The 24,696-nt window shown below is 42.3% G+C and overlaps 1 protein-coding gene across 1 annotated transcript in view; it reads right to left on the reverse strand.

Annotated features, from left to right (window-relative positions):
- Nwd2 (NACHT and WD repeat domain containing 2) overlaps positions 1 to 24,696 on the reverse strand; it is a 151,182-nt gene that overhangs the window by 64,287 nt on the left and 62,199 nt on the right. The window contains exon 2 of the mRNA XM_075943478.1: positions 16,324 to 16,412. Within this exon, the coding sequence (XP_075799593.1) occupies positions 16,324 to 16,412 (89 nt within the window). The remainder of the gene's footprint in view (positions 1 to 16,323; positions 16,413 to 24,696) is intronic.

Here is a 24,696-nt window from a genome sequence, read left to right on the forward strand (position 1 = left end):
ACTACTGTCCACCTTGCAAAAGAGCACAATCAAATTTGAATTTACAGTGCCCTGACACTATCAGTTAGTTGCAAAGAGCCTTTGAGAAAATGTGTACCAAAATGTTTCCTTGACAAAATTCTGCACATTACAGATCATTATCTGTATATAAAACATAAAAGTGAGAGATTACATGACTGATATTATTTGTATGTGTTGTTGTTGTTGTTGTGTGTCTGTGTGGTGTGAGTTTGTACATGTGGGTGTTCACATCTGTTCATGACTGGAGGCCAGTGGAAGACCTGAGATAAAGTCACTCAGTGAACTTGGAGGTTAGGCTGGCTGGTTACTGGCAGCCAGAAGCCCTACTTATTTTCCTGTCTCTGCCCATTGCAGCACTTGAATTGTAAACGTGCTCATAGCTACACTCAGCTTTTTATGTGGGTGCTGGGATCTGAACTCTGGTCCTTGTGCTTGCACTGACCCACTGCGCCATGTCTCCTATACTTATTACTATTATTAAAACAAATTCCATACTGACGTGAAAATTATTGCTATTTATCAGAGTGGGAGGCTCTACACTCATCTCCTGGCTCTGTATTACTTTGGGCAGTTCTTCCTTGGCAGTGATCTCACTTTACACTTAAAAATAATCTTACTACATTCTTGTTATTTTGGATTAAAAAATGTATGTCTCCATCTTTCCTGGCATTTACACACATCAAACACAGTTTTCAGGGATCTCTTTTTAAGGACTCCAATAGCTCAGGAAATAATTACAGAAATTGGCAAGTGGGAACACATGGAATTCAAAAACCTTCTGCACTGCAGAGGAAACAAACCACAGAGTGAACAGGCAGTGAGAGAATGGGAGAGAATCTTTGCCAAGTGCACATCACACAGGGGAGAATGCTGGGACCTGTAACACCAGACTCCACAGATCATCATACCAAGGACCGAGTAAACGAAGTGAGGAGACAGTTCTTAAAAGGTGGAACACAAATGCCCAATAAACTAATAAAAATGCTCAGCCCTTTTCGCCCTCAGGGAAATGTAAATGAAAACTGTATTGAGATTCTATATCACTCCAGTGAGAACAGCCATCATCAAAGAGACTAATGACAAATGACCGTGAGCATGGGGAGAAGAAGACCAGCACACATTGTCCTGTCTTTGGGAATTATATCTTGTACAGCAACTCTGGAGATCAGTATGGAGTGTCCTCAAAAAACAAAACAAAAAACAGAACTAACATGCGATCCAGCTATGCCAGTCATGGGAATACAGCTGAAAGAAGCCAGGTAGGCACACCACAGCGATACTTAACACATCCATGTTAAGGCTGCTTTATCCACTATAGCTAAAATATGGAAACAGCCTGTACTGCCCTTCCTTAGAACAAACAAAGAAAATGCAGTATAAATACATAACAGAGCTTCATTCCTCTACAAAAGATGAAGTTATGTCCCTTTTAGTAAAATGAAACTGGAGCCATAATGTTAAATGAAATAAGCCAGACTCACAGCTGACTATGATATGTTTTTTATATGAAGAATCTATCATCTGTCTGTCAATCTATCTATCTATCTATCTATCTATCTATCTATCTATCTATCTATCTATCTGTCTGTCTGTCTATCATCTGTCTATCTATCATCTGTTTGTCTGATTGACATCTATCTATCTATCTATCTATCTATCTATCTATCTATCTATCTATCTATCTATCATCTGTTTGTCTGATTGATGTCTATGTATCTATCTATCTGTCTGTCTGTCTATCATCTGTTTGTCTGATTGACGTCTATGTATGTATGTATGTATCTATCATCTATCTATGTATCATCTTATGAACCCACAGGGAGGCTATGATTAAAGGGAACTGAAATAGAAGGGAAGCAAGAAAGAATACTGGTATGAAGATAAGATAGCATATTTTGTTTCATATGGAATCTAGATTTAGTAATATATATATATTGTTCTGTGTGTGTGTGTCTGAGAGAGCTATGAGAACAGGAGTATTTGAAGAGAAGAAGTAGGAGGAGGATGAGTGAGGGACACAACAAGGTAAATATGAGCGAATATGTATGAAAATGTTATGGCGAGACCCGTTATTTTGCATGATAACTAAAAAGCTAGCATTTAAAAAAGATCTCTCTTCACAAACAAAAAAAAGAGAATCTATTCTTAAAAGTGTTAACATTTGCTACAACACAAGTGTTCCAAAGAAGACAAAGCAGGTGTGGGAAGTTTGAATGGTACCAATGAGAGCCACAGTGCAGGAGGCAGCGCTGCGTTGAGCTGGCTTGGTGTTTACATCCCGTTTCCAGAGTACTTATCTCACAGAGGAGAGTAAGTAGAGGAGAGCTTTGAAATTCAGACTAGGTTTATGAGACACTCTTTGCCATGCCAAGTTATGGGTTATGCACAGTAACTCTGTGAAGAATGACTTGTAGCTGCAGTGCCTACAAGGCAATGTGAGGTTCTTAGCAGCAATGGCTTCACTTTGGCTAGGGTTATTGAGAACACTTACTTTTCATCACCTGCAGTTATGTTCTTGGTCATGATGTAAGTGACTAAGGGTCATGTATTATAATGATAAAAATGATTGTTTAGAGAAGAGCAGGTCTCAACTTAAGCCTGTTACCACCATTGGCTGTGTCTGTGGTTGCTGCAAAGGAAGAGTTCACCAATGTGAGAGTAGAGGCTGCATCATCCAAAGCTTCTTGTCAAAACTGACCACTCACGACGTCAGAGGTGGAGCCTCTGGACAGCTTTAGTAAGTGTGTGCTAAGAAGAACTCAGCCTAAACTCATATAAACCCATGACTGCGAGAGCTCTATGCTCTGGGTAACAGAGCCAGGGCTAGAGAAGGAACAAAATGGGAGCTGTTAAGCATGTGTACCGTGTCTAAGCTAGGCTTTCTGCAAGCAGGAAGTAGCCTCTCGCAGTGGCAGGATATTGGATCACAGTGACATACCCAAAAGAAAACCCCCAAATTTGGTGGTGTTCCTGCCCATCACTGGGATTTCAACAGACTCTGCCCGGCTCTACAAATGCCTGCATGACCACTGAAGCTCCTGTAGTTATTTCTCTGCTTGCATCAGCAATTCCTCTAGCCCGCTGACTACTCTAGAGGCAGGTGATTATTCAAAAATCAAAATCACACTGCTCAGCTGTTGATCGGCTGTGTGTCTTGTCAGTGTCACAGAACACCCAGCAGAAACAACTAAATGAGAGCAAATTATTTTTTTTGGCTTACAGACTAGGGGACAAAGTCCATCACAGTGGGGAAGGCATGGTGCCTGGATTGGATCAGTTCATGGCTGCAGGATCTTGCAGTGGCTTCTTAAATGGCAGTGAGCTAGAGGTGGTAGTGGTGGGGACTGAGAGTAACAAGCTGCAGCTCTCAAGGTCTGTCTCTCAACTTCCTAAAGGTTCCACATCCCCCTCACATAGTCCCACTGGCTAATGGCTAAGTTTTCAAACACATAAACCAGGATACAGCCTTTAAATCCAAACTGTAACTACCAGACACAGCATAGAGCCACTTCCTGCTTTAGAGGTGAAAAGTTGAAGGATAGTTTAGTTAAGAAACTTGTCAACTTGCAGAGGTAGCGAGGGTTGGAGATGGGATTTGAGCTGGGGCTCTTAACACATTTGACAAGCTGCTCTGTATATACTTATACAGGGTTCTATGCATGTTACTGTGAGTGTTGGGGTACAAGAGGTAGTTGGGAACAATGAGAGAGAACATGGTCACTGGTGTGAAGTTGCCCAACTGGTTTAAATCTTGACTCTGCTTCTTATTTATAGCAGATCACCAGCATTTATTAATGTCCATATTTCTAGGTTTCTTCACACAAATATGAGAAACATGGAATTTATGTCCTAGGCTCATAGCAAGGATTAAACAAATTAATATACAACTAACATGCAGGGTGGGTCCATGATAAGTAGTAAACTCAATGTAATTCTCCAAATTTGCCTAGGAAAATGTGTTTCTTCTTCCTGTAATATTTTTCTATTTTCCTGTCTTTCAGGAATAAGCTTAGACAGGCCTTTCTGATAATTCTAGACAGTAAGCGCTGGCCTCTTTCCCCACGATGCATGCCCAGAGCACCTGCGTCTCCTTGATGGTGCCAAGTCATGACTTCATGCCCTGTGAGATTCAGTGACATTGGGTCAGACACCGTTCAACACTGGCATTGCCAGACTCATAACTCTTCCTGAGGCAGTGTGGGCTCACTGAATGTCTTAGTTACTTATCTTGTGGCTGTGACAGAAGAACTGACTGAAGCGATTTAAGGAAGGAAGGGTTTATTTTTGCTTGCAATGCAGAGGAAAATCCATGACAGCAGGAGCTTGAGGCAGCTGCTCATATTGCATCCATGGTTAGCAAGTAGAGATGAATGCGGATCTTTTCATGTTAATTAACCCAATCTCAAAGATCCCTCACAAACATGCCCAAGGGTTTGTCTCCTATGGAATTTTAGATTTTTTTCACATTGACAGGACTAATCATCACAGAAAGTATCCAAAGTTATGAGGATAGGGATCTGAGGACCCCAAACAAGCCTGATTCATGGGATCAAGAATAGACACCTGTTAGGTGATATACATACATACATACATACACACACACACGGGTGTATGTGTGTGTTTGACCTTGAAGGACAGCTACTTAGCCTCTTCTCCAAGGAGGGCTGGAGGTCAGAGGACCTTTTTTTTTTAAAAATAATATCACAGTAATGCAAAGACAAAATTGTTCATGCAGTATCCTGCTTGAGTACAGATACTAAGATCATGACATAAACTTTGGGGGGTCAGAAGAGTGTAAGAATCAGGGAGAAGCAATGCTTTGTAGATAAGTAAAGTGGATTTAGCTACTTCTTTGTGGTCTCTACCTAGTTATTGACAAAGTGAACCTTTCATACAAGCTATTCTTTTACTACTTTAACATTTGTTAAAATGTCCTCCTATAAACATAGCGAAAGTAATAATGAAAAACATTACTATTTTACATGTTTAGGATTTACAGAAGGCTTTGTGATGAGTTCATTCAACTGAGACCCTTAAATGTCATCTGAAAATTGGGAACTATGTCTCATTCTACTTACTAAAGGACAAATTTTCTTGGGTGATTTCCAGTGCCGGGGATGAATGAGTCAGTCACAGTTTAACAGAAATTAATGTTTAATGAAGAAAAACCACTCTTCTGAATCTCCCACAATGCCACCACTCCATGTTTAGGAGAAATACCAAGATTGCCTCTGAGCACAAACAAAAATGAGTAACAGTAATATTGTATAAGAAGCCAGGCTGGACCATTCAGAAGAGCCGCTGCGTGCTGCAGAAATTGTGATTAAATCTAGACAAGGAAGGTCATGTACACACTCTCCTTCTCCCCTTGCCTGTTGTCATCCTTATTTATTTTCTCTTTAATAAGCTGGCTCTCTCGCAGTGACGGGAGATGGATGATGGCACATTTCTACTCCCAGAGAATATCAACTCGGGAAGGCCTGGCTAGGCTGTGCTGGACAGCACTCAGATGCGAAGTGACTAAACAAATTAGACCTCTGGCCTGAGTGAAGTGATGCGATTCAATAAAGCGCTGTGCATTTCCCGCTAGACAGAAGCATCCATTAGATAAATAGGAAATAGAGAAAGGTGATTAGTTGACAAGGTGCAGTGGAGACCAAGGGCACCATAACAGATTGTGTCGATTATAAAGGCTACAAGGAATATTGGTAGCTCAGGGGACAACACACATCTTGAGATGCCCGAGCAGGCAGCTGGTGGTAGGCTATGGGGGAAGGTAAACAGAAATGAAGTGTGCATGAAGGATAACATGGAAACCTATGCTCTTACAACTAAAGAAAAATGATAATAAAGGGGGTTACTAGAACATATGTAAAATGAAAGAACAAGTGGGAAGGGAACGTTGGGAGCCAAAGTTTTAAGTGGAGATGAGAGCAGGAGGTGAGAAAAAGGAGAGGGTAGGGGTGGAGTCACAAACATTAAGGGTGTATGATGAAGCCAGGTGAAACCCCATGAGTTTCTAAGCTATTAAAGCATTTTAAAAGGAGTTTGCGCAGGGATGTAACACATATGTAAACAATGCTCTCTCAGAAGACATGGGTTATTACATGAAGATATCATCCCAAGCAAGACAGGCTTTTGCTCTTGCTCTGAACTTTCCACCATAACTAGAAAAGACTATTGCTAAAGACACTATACATTCTGGTTGAAGGACATAGAGGAAAAAGTCTTGGATGGACAAGAAAATTTTTCTCTTGGCCATCAGTCAGTTTTCTATGCTTTGGTGCCTGGCTCCATACACATGAACATATGGGCAACATTGATTGAATTTAGTGGGTTGTTTTCAAATATCCCCCATATGAAGTTGGGGGGATATTTGAGATGTGTTGGGGGCAAAGTGGGGCTGGAGAGGGTAGGAGATGAATATGAACAAGATACATTGAGTAAGTGTTCTATATGCAATTTTTACAGTCAAAAACTTGTATAGAAGAGACTGGCTGGGTGAAGCATGAAAACTTTGGTGAGAGAATGTGGAAGCAATGGAAGAAAAGCATTAAGCATCCAGAGGGTCCTGCTGATCTCAGGTTCACAAAATTTAATGTAGCCTGCAACTTTGACGTACATAGACGGTGCTGATTAATTATTTTGCTTAAAACAAGTTTGGGCTTCCTGCCCAAATCTCCATCCCCTCCTTTAGCAGGATAAAAAGGGCTTTTAGTTCTATCTTGTTAAACCTTAGTTAAGAGTGACATATTAATGGAGCCTTTGTGGCAAGTCTTGACTTCCCAATTGCTCACTAAGGTGACATCCAGGGGACCTCACATCCTGAAGGGGAAAATAGGAATTCCTGGATACAGCTGCAGTGGATGTAGACAGTCAGGGCTGTGTTTGGGGCAGGAGAAGATTGTGAACTGGCCATTTCCTATCAGCTTGATAGGGGCTGGGGTTCTTCAGCTGACCAATCCCCACTTCCCCTGTGCTGGATGAAGGACCTCCAAACCTTTGGATCATGCTCATCTTATTCACCCCAGGCCATTTTATTCCATATGATTCTTAGTACTGGAGACCATCTGGGGAGTGCTTGATTATGTGGTTTCCTGTTATTTTAACAAAGACGTTGGTGTGCCAATTGTAGGGGCAAAGTGTTACAGGGTGATCTTCTAGTATCTTTTGTGGAGAACGCAGCAAGTGTCCCTGGGAGTTAGTGACCCTACATGTTCACCTATCTAACACACCTCCCTTCTTAAGGAAATGGAGCAAATCTGCTGAGTTCTGCCCCACATCTCCTCCTCTTCCTTTAGCAGCCATTTTGGGTAGGTTGTAGCTCTGCCTTCTTAAAACAAAATAACATAAATGAAAGCCTCTACCATTTCCTTCATAAATAAGAACTCCAGAGGCAGCATGTCACAGGCCTGACCAACTTGTGAAAAAGTGGTTAGAAGAATGGAAATAAATGCCTAAGGTTGAGCGTTAGAAACTTGCTCCCACCATGGCTCCTGTGGGGAGGGGAATTTGAGAGGTGTGCAGGTCATGAGGGCTTCACTGCTTAGGGAGATTAAAGCTTTAAAAGGGCGCTGTTGGAGGGAAGATTCCCTCCCTGCCCTTCTGCTGCCCACCATGTAGGACACAGCATTCCTCCTCTCCAGAGGGTGCAGGCATCAAGAAAGATGTCATGCTGGAGACAGAAGGTGAACCCTTACCAGGAACCAGACCTGCTGCCATCTTGATTGTGGCTTTTCCAGACCATACAACTGCAAAGGAATATTTCTATGTTTCATAAATTAGTCTCAGGTATTCTCTTACACCAGGACAGACTACTATAGTTTTTGTTTCACTGCATCATCCTTTCTTGTATGCAATGTAATAAATACTTTATGAATATTCCCTCTCCCCCCCATTGACATTCCTTCCATACCAGATACAACACAGCCTTAGAGCAGTTGTTCTGAATCTGTGGGTTGCCACGCCTTTGGGGTTGTCAAATGACCCTTTTACAGGGGTTGAATATCAGCTAACCTGCATATCACATACTTTTATTATGATTCATGAGAACAGTTAAAATACAGTTAGGAGTATCAATGAAAATAATTTTATGGTTGGGGGTCACTGCAACACATGGAACTATATTAGTGGGACACAACTTTGTGAAGGCTAAGAGCAATGGAATACATGTGCCTTGGAGAGACAAATACCTTAAGTTAGCTGGATGGAAGATCTTTAATGATACTCAGAAAGCCAAGAGAGGAATGTACGGCTCTTCTATGTACTTGGGGAAAGAAGAATAAAGAGTGGGAAAGACAAGGAAGGTAGCATTGCTTGAGTGTCATCGTGGGCCAGGCACTCTGTGTTCTTTCACTAATTCCCACAGGGATGCTGCAAGGTAGGTACTGACCCATTCATTTTATGCAGGACTCAGCCACAGGTCATATGTCAAGCAATGAGCCCGGAGTACAGGGCTGGGAATCTGTAAGCTTGGCATTTAAGCCTTTGTATATATAACAGAAAACCCATGCTGTTGCTCCTGTAATTTGTAAATGATGCAATAGGCTACGCCGTACAGTAGCCTCAATGCAGGCAGCTCTGGTGTCATAGAGGCCAGCAACAGAGAAACGTGTTGTCAGTTAAAAGATGCCATGCCGTTTGTTTGCGTTTAGAATCCTAATTTTAAATGGAATACATGTGCAAAGCCCTGCATCTGAGAATCAATGAAATCTGGCAAAGCTTGTTTCAAGGAAGATTGTGTGAGCAGCTGTGTACAGTCTAGACAAGAACAACAATATGACAAAGGCAGAGAGACAGAGGTCAGAAAAAAAGCTGTTAGGCTTCGATGCCCAAGCAAGGCAGGGACTTCTGAAATGGAAAGAAGATGAGCTTCTGGGAGCAGCCCAGCATATGAGTCGATGGGAGTACTGGCAGTTTGGAGCTAGGCTTAGAAGGGTGGAAGAGTGGACTGCGAGCAAGGAGTTTGTGTCTTAAACTGGGAACTAGTAGCAATTGGAGAAGTAGATAAAGAAAGAGAATGGGTTCTGTTTTGAAGAAATGTCTTCATGCAACTCTGGAAGGCAGGTCTGCAGAGGCTGAAAAGGGAAAGTTCCATACTGACAGAAGGGAAAGGAGAGAAGGCTTGAGCTACTGCTTGATTCTGAAGGCCACCAAGAGGGCAGATCTCTCCCTGTGCTGCCGGGGTACCAGGATGGAACCTTCACCAGGGATGAACATCTACTATATTTGTGTCTTGGCGTGTCAGCTCAATGCCATCCCAAGGCAACAAGCAGGTATGGGGCAAGATCTTCCTGCTGGCAGGAGCTGGCTCCACTCATCATCTCCCAGCATTCCTGGGAAACCAGCTGGCCCCAGGAAGTGAAGGAGAAGGGGTGGAGCCAGGACATGGGGAGTTCTTTTGGGAGAGCAAATCAGTGTGCTTAATGGCAAAGTCACGGTGTGTGTGTGTGGGGGGGGTTGCTTTGCCAGCAATATTTAGCAAAAGTGCATAAGGTAGCCAATGGCATTCATAATGCAGGGAAAATTAAGTTAAGATTTAGAAGTAAGAGGGGCTAGTGAGGCTGGAGAGATGGCTCAGAGGTTAAGAGCACTGGCTGCTCTTCCAGAGGTCCTGAGTTCAATTCCCAGCAACCACATGGTGGCTCACAACCATCTGTAATGATATCTGGTGCCCAATTTGGCCTGCAGAGATACGTGTTGACAGAGCACTGCATACATAATAAATAAATAAATATTTTTTTTTTTAAAAAAAAGAGGGGCTAGTGAGACCATCTGGTGCCTATTTTGATTTGAGATAATTTCAAGCATTGATTCTGCAGGCCTCTGACTTGCTAAGGTTTAGTCTTTTTGCATCGCCTTCCATAGCAACTGAGTCAAGACAGATCAGTGCCTGTGACAGTCGAATTAACTACATCAACCACCTCAGATGACACATTCTATCAATGTGACAATCAAACCAGTCAAACAGAATTAGGACATTTAATGTTTTGGTTGGCGGACAATTACTTTCTTTATGATTTTCTGGATACTTAAATGTATAAATGAACTTCATTCCCTCTATTTCTCATCTACCTAATCGCTATCTTTGTTGCTGTCACCTGGCAGCCTGTCACTGTGCAGCCTGGCCTCTTCCTGTCACAATATCCCACCAGGAACTCATTACCATTCAGAACTGCAATGCCCACCCTGGGGGTTCTCCTGTCCATATGCAACTGCCCAGTATCTGAAAGGAGGCCAGCCCAAACTGGGGTGTGTTTCTGTGTGAACTATATACTAGGATTCGACACTTGGGAAGACAGAAATACGTAAAATATCTCAGGAACTCTTTTTACAATGATGACATTTCTTAGGTATATTAAGTACATTATCAGGGTTATCAGGAAACCTGCAATTGTATGTATTACTTGCATGGGTGACTTCTGTTTTCTACAGCTCGGCAGAGATTCTCTGTTTCTTTGTCTCACTGTTTTCTAACCATATTCAGTTCAGTCAACCAGCATTTATGATACAGCCACTGTGAGCCAGATATTCTAAGAGATGTTGATAATATGAAGCTATAGTAAACAGTTGCTGGCTTCTGGGAGCTCCCACATAGGAAGGAGGAGGTTGACCAGAGTGATTAAAGTTTAGGCACTATGCACCCTTAAAGAAGAGCTTCCTCTGGTTCTTCAAGAATGGATCTTGGGTTGGGGAGCTGCTAAGAGCACTTGCTATGAAAACAAGAGGACCTGAGTTCTAGTACCCAGCACCCACAGAAAACCAAATACATGTTTCTGTACCTTCACCATTATAAGGCAGAGACAAGGATCCTGGGAGCTTGCCGGCCAGGCAGGATAGCTGAGATGGCGAGCTTTGAGTTCAGTGAGTGTCTTAGTTAGGGTTTCTATTGTTGGGCTAAAAAGCCGTGTCCAAAATAATGTGGGGAGGAAAAAGTTTATTTTACTTCTAGATAAAATATATCACTGAGGGAATTAGGCAGAAATAGGTGCAGGGCAGGAAGTTGGAGGCAGGAACTGAAGCAGAGACCACACAAGAGTGCTACTTGCTGGCTTTTTTTTTTTCATGGCTTGCTCGGTCTACTTTCTTATACAGCCCAGGCCTATCGATGAAGGCATGGTACCACCCACAGTGGCCTGCCCCCCGCATCCATCATCAATCAACAAAATGCCCCACAGACTAGCCTATGGATCTGGTGAGGACATCTTTTCAATTGGGATTCTCTTTTCTCAACTCTAGCTTCCTTCAAGGTAACAAAAATCTAACCAGGACAATGGGAGTCCATGTCTCAAAAAATCACATGGAGGGAAATAGAAGAAGATCAAGTGTCCTTCTCTGGCTTCTGCATTGTACCTGCCCCGCATGCATGCATTGCACACACATGCACATGTGAGCACACACACACACACACACACGTGCGCACACACACAGAGAGAGACACAGAGATACACATACAAAGAGAGAGAATCAATACACATTTTCTACTCATTTTCCTAAGGGTCGATGCTCATTTTCCTGAGCCTGCAGTCAGAAGGAATTGCAGGTATGGAGGTTCAGGGAAGAGTCCGGGGAGGTGAATGTAGTTTAGAAAGGCCTGGATAGGCTGCCAGTGGGGAAAGTTGGCTGACAAGATCTCAGCGTGGGAAGAATGAAAAGGCAAGCCTGGAACATTGTGCTAGAAAGTGTAGCATGTATCTCGCAGGTGAAAGAGTCAGATATGCATTTAGAAGTACCACTGTAGTGGCTGTGTGGAGTGTGAATTAGGAGGATAAGGTGGGTAGAGAGATGGGAGAGAGGTAGTAGATAGATGGAGGCAATATGGCAGCTGTGGAAATTTCAAGAACTCAATAAGGCAGACTTGACCAAAGAACCATGATTGGGGAAATAGTCAAGGACGTAGAGCTATCAAGTCTTTGGGTGGTATACATGCTGACAACAGTGGCTTACGAACTTGAGTTACAGAAATGAAGAAAGATAAATACTGATGTTCACTAATAAACTTGGCTTTCAGAAGACATTCTTCAGGAGCGATCCTAAGCTAAATGACTGGACTCACGTGAAAATTGTCTTTAAAGTGTAGGAGCTCTTTGTGCTCAGACCCATTTAAAACTTCCTTCAGAGATCCTGCCATAACTGGGTTCATTTTTGGCTCAGGGGCCCGTGAGGTGTGGGGCTATTTAGATGAGTTCTGAGATGGGTAGACAGGAATGTTTTGGAGTCATAAAAGATTGCTTCAATTGAAAACAGGGTAGATGAAGCCAAAGAGAGAGCTGGGCTCATTGAAAGAGAGATCCCCTCCACAGAAGTCTTTAGAAACTCCCAGCAAAGGGGAGTTGATAATACATCATTTGCAGAGGTTATGTACAAATGGAGTTAGACAAATTCAAGGAGGATGACCAGGTAGCTTTGCGATGTGCGCTTCTGATAACACCATTCATGTCAAACAGCTACAGGCTCTGCCATCTTCAAAAGAACAAGCAAGGGCTAATCCCTTCCTCAAAGACATCTAGTCTATTCAGGGTAAGGAGACCAGCGAGAATGCTGTTTACTCCTGAGTTATATCAGGGTTGGAGCAATGGGAATGATGAGGAGATGCGACAGAGAGCACAGGCGGTGTGCACCTGAAGAAGCACGAGTCTCCAGCTCTTACCCCAATATGCCTGCAGTTTTTTCAGTCCATTTCTCTCCAGTTGCATCCACCCTGTTTTCAGGAACTTGGGGCACTCCCCAAATGCTGACAAGTCAAACGGGCCGGTTGTTTCAGTGCACACGTGTGCCTTTCCATTATCCATCTTAGTCTGGATGAAAAAATAAAGGGACTAATACCCTGCCACATAGGCTAACAGATACAAGGCATGGAGAGAAAGAGAAAATTCTTATCATCTTTCTCTGTCTTGTTCAAAGTACAGTCCCAGAGTCTACCAATCTAGCGCAGTAAAGATTTTCCTCAATTGCTTACTATGGTGAGCTACATGCCTAAGCGTGGGGAAGCTGGGTGGTCTTCTAGCCATGAGGGAATTTATCTAAGTAGCTGCTGTGGATCCTGTGATTTTTATTTGTGCCACCTTCTTCCTTCTTCACGTCTCCCTTCACCATTTTATTCACCTCTGAGCAAAGTTCTTTAAAGTAGCTCACAGCTGTCATTCCTTTCGTATTTTACATTTTGTACATGTGCTTGTGTATGTGGATGCGGGCACACAACATGCCGAGTGTGTGGGTGGCAGTCAGAGGGCTATTTGTGGGAGTCAATCCTTTTCCTCCACCAGGTGGTTTGTGGGGATCGAGCTCAGGTTGTCAGCCTTGATGGTAAGTGCCTTTACCCTCTGAGCCATCTCTCTGAATCTTTCCTCTTTTGCTCAGTAAAATTCCAAGTCCTTGATCATGTCCTATAATAGGGCCCATGATCTGACTTTGATGTCTTCTAGAATTAGTCTTCTTGCCCACTCTATGCATACTTACTGTCTTTACTGTTCATAGAATATTCTAAACACGCCCTTTCTCTCTTCAGGCCTCTTCTTGTTCCCTATGTCTGGACTCCTCCTCCAGACATCTGCATGATTTGCTCTGTCACTATCTGCAGATATTTGTTTAAATATCATCTTGTCTCCAAGTCCTTTCTGGCCACCTGGCCTTCTCTAATTCCCCTAAGACAGCTTTATCTTTTCCATACGGCTTTAGTTCAGTAAGATTCATTTATCACCCCTGGAATTTGCTCATCACCTCCCTCCCTCAGCAACATTGGTCCTTCTATGCTCTGCTTCTGTATTACTGTCACTTAGAATGTCAACCACTGCATGGGCAGTTTTGAATGAATCCAAGGCATGATTATCAAGCATGGGGTTATAGAAGATTGCAGGAAGGATACGTGGCACCTGTCAGGTTCGGGGTGAATGGAGAATTTTTTCTTAAGGCGGTAAATTTTACACTGCCTCTTCTTCCATTCATATTTATGCCAAAAGATCCTATTGATTCTTCCTGACTCCAGGCACAGTTCTAGGCTGAAGGATGTAGCTTCCATGAGGATAGACAGGGCTTCTTATTGTGGAACTTAGAATCTAGTTGGAAAGAGGCAAGAAAGCCAATCTATTAAAAAAAAACAAGAAAAATATCGGATAGTGACATACACTATGCAGAGACCTAAATTAAGGTGACTTTAAAGGAACATGTGGGGTTGACTTTAGGTCCTTCTAAAAAGTGGGATGGTAATAAAGTACCCCTTTGAAGAGGAAGGGAGGAGAATTCATGGCACAGAACACAACTTAAGGGCAGGGAGGAGACTTCAAAGTTTGAGAGCTGCAAGAGGCCCCTATAGTTTTGCAGTCAGAGAGCAGGGGAGAAAGATCTGAGATTACATTGGAGAAGCCCTAGGAATGAGCAGGATTCAGCAGGCAAAGCTGGGAAGAACCAGTCCAAAGAGAGGGGTGGGTGGAAGAGAAGCACAGCCCGTGGAAAGATCATCCTAAGCAAAGGGCAGGGGGAGCAGAGCAGGCTTTCGTGGCTGAGGGACTCAGAGCTTTGTTTCTCCCAGGTTCAATGCATAACTGAAGATGAGCAAGTCTCTCCCAAATTCCCTGGGACCACATCTTGTTACTGTTGAGGAAAGAGAACTGTTCCCTTGAAAATATACCTCCCAGGAGAAGATGTAGAATTAACTGCCCACAGAGAACTGAAGCACAAGGCACATTCTTGGAAGAGTCAGATAACATGCATTTGGGCTTCTGTTAGGCTAGCAGCTGGGAAGCAAACGCTACCTGGAGCATTTCGCTTTTAATCTCAACACCATCTCACAGATACCCCATCCCCATGCCTGCCTTAGATGCTGTACTCTGGCATGGGCAGGTGAAGGCACCCTGGGGTTCATGCCTTCTCTGAGCTTACTGCTGTGTTCACCCAGCACCTCATGGAGGGCTCCAGCGCTCCAGCCAACAGTTAGCTCTGTGGGTCCTTTCACGGTTTTCCTCTGGCTACTTCAGTCTTCGACCATGGTTAGCTCTAATTTACAAAATTCACTTTTATTCCTTTTATTTTCTTTTTCTGCAGATCCCAGTGGGTGGCTTGTTTTTTGGGAGGCTGTTTTGCACTCAACTCCCTCCTCCCTAGGCTGACAGAAATGATGTACCACAGACTCAAAGACACAGTTAACATGCTCAGATACTTTTCTCTCCCCAAAGTAATTGAGTCCCCCAAAGAATGTCTAAGTCCTTGGGAATCTTGACAGGTTGCGGAGTTTGTAACAATTGGGGGAGCTGTTATCAGTACAGCCAGAATCCCCAGAGAAGGCACTGCTGAAGCCATGTCAAAGGATTTAATTTAGGCTCCCATTTATCACGTAAATAGTGACTTATGAGCAACTGCTCAGTGTGTGCTTCATAATGGCTCACTGCTGACTGACAACGTTCACCAAGATTGAAGCCATTTAGGAGCGATTACTTCCAAAACCCCATTTGAAATCGTCATGAGGTGTACTGAGATAAACTATTTATCCAGGAGGCGACAAATGGAGGGTGAAATTTTCTTCCTCTAGCAGTGCTTAGATAACATATGATGTACTCCTCTACCTCGAAGCCCTGTTACATATTCATCACCTGACACAGAAACACGAAGTTGAGAACACCTGACAGCTAAGCTTTCCATGGTAAATGAGGCTGAAAACTTCTGAATAAATAATATTATTTGCTTTAGAAGCCACCGACTTTAGGTTTTTGAGTGTCCAAGATACATCCAGCATTTTTCCATCATGTGGCAAAAGAAATAAAATAGCTGAGGCTGGTGAACTTTAGTAGTGATGTGTGTAGTTACAGTCTTTGAAGGAGCAGCACACACAGAGGGGGTGGGGTTAGGAAAGGTACAGCACTGGTGTATGTGGGGAAGAAGACATCTCCACACAAGCACAGACTGAGAGGCAAGGTGATGGAGGCTGCCTGCCTGCCGAAAGCAAGTACTGCGAAAGTTGATCTTGATCTGAGATGCAATACATTCTGTGGGTGATAGCTTAAGGCTGAAGCTTCAGCAATTTTCATCTTTTTGGTAGGAATAGAGACTAGGAAAAAGCAAAAAAAAAAAAAAACACACCCCTTGCTTTGAGGAAAAATATGAGAAATACCAGGAAGAGTCCATGAAATAGAAACATAAATATGAAACTGCCAAAAATTAACTAATCATTTCCATTTTATGCGTTTCTTTCCTCATATTTAAAGAAATAAAAATAATATGCAGATTCAAATTTGCCTTTGTTGCACCCACATTGTGATAAGAAGCAAACACTGCCTGTCCCGATGAACATGGGAAAGAGGTGACTCTTACCTGGAATTCCAAGCCATAGTTTTCTCTGCAAAATTCTCGCAGTTTGGGATACACAGTTTCTCTTAGTGCCTGCCGTTCTGCTCCTGTGTCTGTAACAGAAACGAATATGTGTCAAGTGAGTATGCCAACATATATATTCCTTGGGAAATGAAGGACTAAATAAAAATATAAATGCAATCAAGATGGGGGCCCCAGTTGTGAGCTGATGTGATCTCTGTCTGCTGGGCTATTTTTTACAGTGATCCATCCACTAGGCCTGTGCAAAACAGTCTAAGGGATGGACAAAGCATCAACTGCCAGCTCTGTGTGGCCAGCAAGGCTGAGACCTTAGAGCTGATTGCTCATGCCCAGGTAGGTGTTTCTGCCATACTTGTCAACACCCATGCCCCGCTGTCTTTGGAGGAAGGAGAAGGAAGCACTGTTAGGCTATCAGATATTTGAGCTTAATACATCACAAGCATTTAAAAATATACAGGTTGATTGGTCTAGTTATAAATATAGAACTATCTGGGCTATACTATTTTTTCCTATACTGTTTAGAATAATTCAGTTTTTTTTTATAAAGTTAAGCACAGCATTCATGCAATCAGCACAATGTTTAGGAATAATACACGATGGAAACCACTATTAGCAACTATCAGATCCCACTGTAGAGTAAGTAGGCCAGCTGAACCACAGGATGACAGCTCCTACCCAGAACTTAGGGATGTCCCCGCTGTATCACAGACAGGAATTGTTTTACAAATGCTGTATGACATAGGAGCTCTGAAATAAGATATTCTTAGTCCCAGTTGTTAGAAAATCCAGGAAACAATAGAGAATCTGAAACCAGAAGAGTATTATGTGTTTAATTTTAAACATTTTGGAGGGAGGGAGAGAGAGAGAGAGAGAGAGAGAGAGAGAGAGAGAGAGAGAGAGAGAGAGAGAGAGAGAGATTCCAAAGCTTTCTGGTTTGCATTCTGCGTTAGTGGTGACATTCTTGCTGCCAAGAGTCTGTTGCTTGCTTGCCTAATTGACTTCAGTAAACGTGAGAACCACAGTCTTCAAGAACTAGGTTAATGTGGTATCTTATGAACGGCATATTTACTAAATATACCTCAATCCCAGCTTCAATATGAATTACCCACACATCTCATTTATAACAAAGATAATAAATTAAAAGAATATCCTTGTTATTTTCCAGCACATCTGCCCATGAACACTCAGCCATATGCTGCTCTGACCTACCCTATTTTCCTACTGTTCTCCAGCCTATTTTGAGAAGCAAATAACCAATCACGGCTCTGGAATGCAGCTGTAGCCCTGCAGCCTTGCAGAACCAGCATTTATAGGAAGGCCAGAAGCAGAGGAATATAAGGTTTTCAGATAATGTGTGACCTGGGCAAATAGGGTCTTTTCCCATCTTAAAGCCAATGTGGTCCAGAGCCCAAAGGGAAAGAGATGCAGGAGGACCACACTGAGCAAACCCTGCGGTGTCACAGCATTGCTAGAGGCAGCACACTAAGCTTTTGTATGATTTATGTAATCTTGGGATTGGATACCCACTATCCCTTGACCTACTTTAAGAGCTGAAAACATTAACTGTGTAATAAAGCTGATAATAGTCAATATCTCTAGAAAGTCTTAGCATATTTTTAAAATCAAATCACTGAAGGGTCATTTAAAAAATGAATATTAGCTAGATGTGGTGGCCTGCGCCTTTAATCTCTGCACTTGAGAGGTAGAGGCAACTGGATCTTGTGAACTCAGGAGCAGTACGACGTTTCTATACAGGGAGTTCCAGGATAGCCATGGCTACAAAGAAAGACCCTGTCCCCAAATCCAAAATATAAATAAATACTACACTGCGTGGAAGTCTGAAGCTATGTTAAATAAAGATTATTGCCATGAAATTTTAAAAATTGATGTTTGATATATGAAATAATTATGGCATGATATGAGGAACATAAAAACTGTTACTGTAGTTTTTATTATTTGGTGGTAAGAGTTTGATGTACAATAGCAAGGAAGAAAAGAGGAATATAGCACCTATTCAGTATCATTTATTGAGTCTTATGATAGTCTGTTAGAGTGCCAGTTGATTCTGTGTGCATTTTCTTAAGCAATTTATATAATAATTCCGTGGAGGAATTACATTAAGTGTGTGTTTTCCTGTTTTTAGTTAGAAGAAACCAAATCATAAAAGTGTTAAGAAAGTGCCCTACGTTAGGTAGTCAACCTTAGACTTAATTCAGGCAGCCTCACCAAGAATTACTTTGTGTTAACAAAAGAAATAAATATCCATGAAAATAATCAACCTATGAATGTAGTCCATGAAATAAGTTATGTTATGGATAAGGGATATGTTAAATAAAAAAATGTTAAGGTTAGAGACTTTGCTTACCATGAATAAGTTGATTTCATCCTCGGTTCCTCCAAGAAAAACAGTAAAAAGTGTCAAGTCTATAGTATGACTTTCTCCTTTGGAGTTAGCAGAGGTGGTTGGTCATCCCATAACTATCATGGCATTAGGCACTAGTGGGCTCAACTTGCTTGGCGGGTTGGTGTTATAACCCATAGGATTTTGATAGTTTGGTTGACCTCTTGATGACGTGATGGAGGAAGGTCATTGGTTAAATAAAAAGAAGCTGCTTGGCTCTCATTGGTTAGGAGATAGGTGGGAGGAGTAAACAGAACAAAACGCTGGGAGGAAGAGGAAGTGAAGTCAGACTCGACAGCTCTCCTCTCCAGAGCAGACGCCTTCAGAGAGACGCCATGCTACCTGATCCAGGGAAGATGCACGCTATGAAGCTCCGACCCAGGATGGACTTAGGCTAGAATCTTCCTGGTAAGACCGGTGCTATACAGATGATAAGAAATGGGCTAGTCCAGGTGGGAGAGTTAGCCTAGAAGATGCTAGGTAGAAATGAGCCAAGCAGTGTTTAAATGAATACAGTGTCCGTGTAATTATTTCGGGTAAAGCTAGCCGAGCAGGCAGCTGGGGTGTTGGGGATGCAGCCCAGCCACCCATATTACTACAATGATGTTTCTCTCCCAACAGCTTGCATATCTCTTTTCGGGATGGTAAAAGCTAGCTAGCAGGGAGGAACCTTTGAGTTCAGTTACAGCTGGATTTCACTGTCCTCTGTAGTGTCGTTCACAATAAGGACTTCCCATCTAGTTCTAGTGGGAAGTCAATAGCTGTGACAACAGCCTGTACTGTTTTGGGGAAGTCTGGAGTATCACTGACCAATAACTCATTGGAAGGAATCCCACACCTGGCACTGTTTAGTAGCTATAGTTTCTGGGAACAGCATCATCTACCCATGGTTCTCAGGGCACCTTAAACATATATGTATGTGTGTATTTTATATATATATATATGTGTGTGTATATAAAAACATTTTATACATATATTTTGTATATATATATTTGTGCGTGCATTTGCATGTGTGTGTGTGTGCATGGTGTGCTGCATGTGTGTATGCCTGTACATCATGTGTATGCCTGGTGACTATGTTCTCTTGACACTGGAGGTATAGACAGTTGTGAACTATCATGTGGATGCTAAGAACAAAAACTAAGTCCTCTGCAACAGCAACAAGTGATCTGAGGGGTGGGGCCCTCTTTCTAGCCCCGAAGTTATATTTTAAAATTAATGTTTGAAATATTATAATTCCAACTGGCTGTTTTATATGCCCTTAGTATTGGCTAACTATACTCCCCATACAGCTTCTTCCAAATCGTTTGTGTTCTACTATCCTCGCTCCCTTAAGACCTCCCCTCTTCATTTATAGATTCCTGGTTGCTATAGACACTTTAAGTTAAACACAGAAATCTAAAAGTTTGAAGCCAAGATCTGCATATGAAAACTTGAAGCTTCTGTTTTTCTAGGCCTGATTCCAAGAAAAAATTCATTCATAGTACTATAAGCTTGGTCAAAAGCCTGTGGCTAGGAAGGTCCTAGGTCCTAGGAAAGAGTTTCTCACTGTTATCTCGCTATATGAACATGACATCGCACTGCCTTCTAAATATTTTTTTTTATCCCCATGGATTAGGCTGCTCTCAGCATCAAAGACACTTCTTCTTGAAGTATAAATGAGTTAATGCAGAGATTTCTTTTTTTTGTTCAAATTTCTTTTAATTTATTTATTTATTAAAGATTTCTGCCTCCTCCCCGCCACCGCCTCCCATTTCCCTCCCCCTCCCCCGATCAAGTCCCCCTCCCTCATCAGCTCAAAGAGCAATCAGGGTTCCCTAACCTGTGGGAAGTCCAAGGACCACCCACCTCCATCCAGGTCTAGTAAGGTGAGCATCCAAACTGCCTAGGCTCCCACAAAGCCAGTATGTGCAGTAGGATCAAAAACCCATTGCCATTGTTCTTGAGTTCTCAGTAGTCCTCATTGTCCGCTATGTTCAGCAAGTCCTGTTTTATTTCATGCTTTTTCAGACCCAGGCCAGGTGGCCTTAGTGGGTTCCCGATAGAATATCCCCATTGTCTCAGTGTGTGGGTGCACCCCTCACGGTCCTGAGTTCCTTGCTCGTGTTCTCTCTTTTTCTGCTCCTGATTTGGACCTTGAGATTTCAGTCCGGTGCTCCAATGTGGGTCTCTGTCTCTGTCTCCTTTCATCGCCTGATGAAGGTTAATATTCAGGAGGATGCCTATATGTTTTTCTTTGGATTCACCTTCTTATTTAGCTTCTCTAAGGATCACTAATTATAAGCTCAATGTCCTTTATTTATGGCTAGAAACCAAATATGAGTGAGTACATCCCATGTTCCTCTTTTTGAGACTGGCTTACCTCACTCAGGATAGTGTTTTCTATTTCCATCCATTTGTATGCAAAATTCAAGAAGTCCTTGTTTTTTACTGCTGAGTAGTACTCTAATATGTATATATTCCATACTTTCTTCATCCATTCTTCCATTGAAGGGCATCTAGGTTGTTTCCAGGTTCTGGCTATTACAAACAATGCTGCTATGAACATAGTTGAGCATATACTTTTGTTGTATGATAGGGCCTCTCTTGGGTATATTCCCAAGAGTGGTATTGCTGGGTCCAGGGGTAGGTTGATCCCGAATTTCCTGAGAAACCGCCACACTGCTTTCCAGAGTGGTTGCACAAGTTTGCATTCCCATCAGCAATGGATGAGTGTACCCCTTTCTCCACAACCTCACCAGCAAAGGCTATCATTGGTGTTTTTTATTTTAGCCATTTTAATGCAGAGATTTCTAAGTGGTGAAACTGCTGAGAATAAGTGATTGTTGAGTTTTCAGCCCTTAACAGGACATCTGTATCATTCTCTCTAAGACCAGGGAAATATCAGCGGGGGCAGAGAGAGCAGAAGACCCATAAGATAAGAAGGAGGGTCATGAAATTCTCTTTTCTCAGCAAGACATGACTGTTGCACTCACGACCTCACAGTGCCAGTATCTGCCTTCACAAGACAGCCCATTTGGGTGTGGAGAGATACGTCAGTGGTTAAGAACACTTGTTATTCTTGTAGAGCTCCTGTGTTTTGTTCCCAGGACCCACATAGCGGCTCACAACCATCCATAACTACATTTCCAGGGGATTCAATGGCTTTTGACCTGTGTGGGCACCTTGCATATGTGTGGTACACATATGTATTTACAGGCAACACACTCAGATACAGAAAAAAGATTGAGTCCATCAACATTCCATCATGGATTAGGGAAGGTCCCATAAGAGTCAGCCCTGAAGAACTTTAGATAGTTGATGGTTAGGTGAGGGGATGCATGTGATATATTCCTCAGTGGTAGCCATTGATAAGTTTTCTTTGATCAAACAAATAACCTCCCACCCATGCTCAGAAAAACGATTCTAATCAAACACAGTGGGTCATAAACAAATGAAAAGGAAGGAAGGAAACTTGAGAAAAAGAAGAGGTTGGTGGGAGAAGAAGGGAAAAATGAGAAAGACCATGATCAAAGTCCATATATATGTAGTGAGATTAATTAATAATAAGAAGTTTGTTTCCCTCTAGGATGCTCTCTTTAACAACCAGATATTTAGCGAGCTTTCTTGTTCTGCTCTTAAACCTCACCCTTGGTTACAAGTCAACAACTTCTCATCTGGACTTTTGTCCACTTTCCATACTGGAATCCCCCAGTACATTTACTATAGAGTCTCTAGACTGGTCTTTTCAAGTGTAGCTCAGACCACATGTCTTGGATGAAAGTCCCACTCCTGAGATTGAATACTCTCTCTTGTCCTAAGCTTATCTCCCAACACTTTTGATCATGTCACCCCCAGTACTGGACTTCCCTGTCCTGAGTTAGATTTCTACACTGGGTCTTGGTCATGCTGTGTCCTGGTATACCTGGTACTGTCATCAGCTCATGACCTATTGCGTCGTTTGAGTGCCAGCTTCAAGGCTACCACCTCAGGGAGGCATTCTTGGAGCCCTGACTACAGAAGCCAATGTGTTCAGGCTTTCTTTTGCTCCCATTTCCACAGTGATTATAAATATAAATCCACACATGAACCAGTACGAAAGTAAGCCGATGGGCACTGTGACTCTGCCATTATCCCTAGAAAGGCTTCCTTTCTGCTTTACAATTCTTCTCCGGACAGATGTGAAGGCTAGACAATGAGGAATTTTATAAAATATATGGCAGAGTATAAATATTTGATGTTGTCAGGTAAATGCATAAATTGAAATGCTGGTTTCCTTTCTGATTTGTGAGTTTCTGGTGGGATATGAATGTAATTCTACTAAGTTGTTTTGAATCTTTCTAGATATGTGAAGGAAGTGTGTGAAGGTATCTAATAGGCATTCCACATCCTTCTATCACTAAAATGACTCATATTTTCCTACATTTATATTAATATATGATGACTGAATCTGGAAATGGAAAAGTAATTAAGATAGGATGGATTAATTATGAGGGTTGACAGATAAGCTTGCTTAATTAAATAAAAAACCCCCGATTCACACCAACAGCAAATCTGGAGGGTTAGTAATTAAAAATATTTAAATGTCACAGGCAGGAAAAAAGAACTCACAGAATCTCGTAGATCAAAAGGGACCTCAAAGTGTTGATCAGAGGTAAAGTGCTTTATGATTTATTTTTTGTATATAATCACTGGTTCCCTAGGTCACTGCTCAGCTTATTGCTTCTCTGAAGAGCTGCATTTATACTGTGGCTCCAATAACTATCAGAATTTGAGACGTCTAAATAGATCCTGGGTGATTTCAGAGCTAACAAAGGCCAATGCGCATTGTTTGCATTGCCCACAGGAAATACATTCTTTGGGGAGAATTATTAAACAAATTCATGATCTTTGGAACATGTTGATTTTACCCCAATAAGAGGTGAGATCAGTTCCAAGGCTTATTGAGTGCTGAAACGACCATGCTGGCTGGGAGCCTCACAAAGCTCCCGCCTCACCGAAACTTGAGTCTGAGGACATCAGATCAAGTCATTTTTCCAACCCTGACAGAGGTCAGACTATTTGTTCAGGACCCACCACATATACTGGACTAGGAGTGACTTGGCTCCTATGCTTCTGGCCAGTGAGGATTCCACTACTGAGTTGCCAAGGCTTTTCTATTTCCAAGCTTTCTGGGTGTTACCTAAATTCTCTCTTGTATCCTAGCTCTTATCTGGCGATTATTCAGGTAAGTATGCATGAACTTCTTCAAGTACTGTTTCTTCTGGATGGCCTTCTGACAAATCCTCCACCACCCTAGCGATCACTCAGCCCTCCTTGTGCCACTGTTAATGCATCTTGTCGGTTTTGTACCATAAATGCCATCTGAATTTGATCCATTCCACACCCTCCCTATTTAAACCCAAAGAATCCAAAGCCTCCTATGAGTCTAAGCTGTTACCTGCATTGTTTTGCACCACTTTCTGATGCAGTCTATGACAACCAGAGATAAAGCTAAAGGCAAAACAAAAGCAAAAACTACTTGGATCATCGAAGACCTCAGTGAACCTCAGTGGTCCAGAGACTGAAGAGTAGAAAGCTTAGCAATTGGAAATGCATCTTCTGGCTGAGTTCCATCTTCTACTGCCATTTACCATGTGTCTTCTAGATAAGTGTTGGTGCTACTTGACCCTGAGCTCTGTCCTCATGCAAGGGAAACTGCTCAGAAGCTTGTATCTATCACATCCTTTTTGTGAGGCTGGCCCTTCTGAGTACCAGTTAAAGACAACATGCTTTGTTACTTCTTACGATGGTCAGACAGACATTCTCCAGGACACCCACAGCACTCTGCTTACTCCTGTACGACATCATATATGGATCTCTTGTAATTTACTATAATTAATATTTTTAGCTAATTCCTCCATTAAACTTTGAATTCAAAGGCAGGGAATTTCTCATTCATGTTCACATTATGGAAATTAGGGCAGATTCCAAGG

This window comes from Microtus pennsylvanicus, chromosome 12 (assembly GCF_037038515.1).
Source record: "Microtus pennsylvanicus isolate mMicPen1 chromosome 12, mMicPen1.hap1, whole genome shotgun sequence".
NCBI lineage: Eukaryota > Metazoa > Chordata > Mammalia > Rodentia > Cricetidae > Microtus > Microtus pennsylvanicus.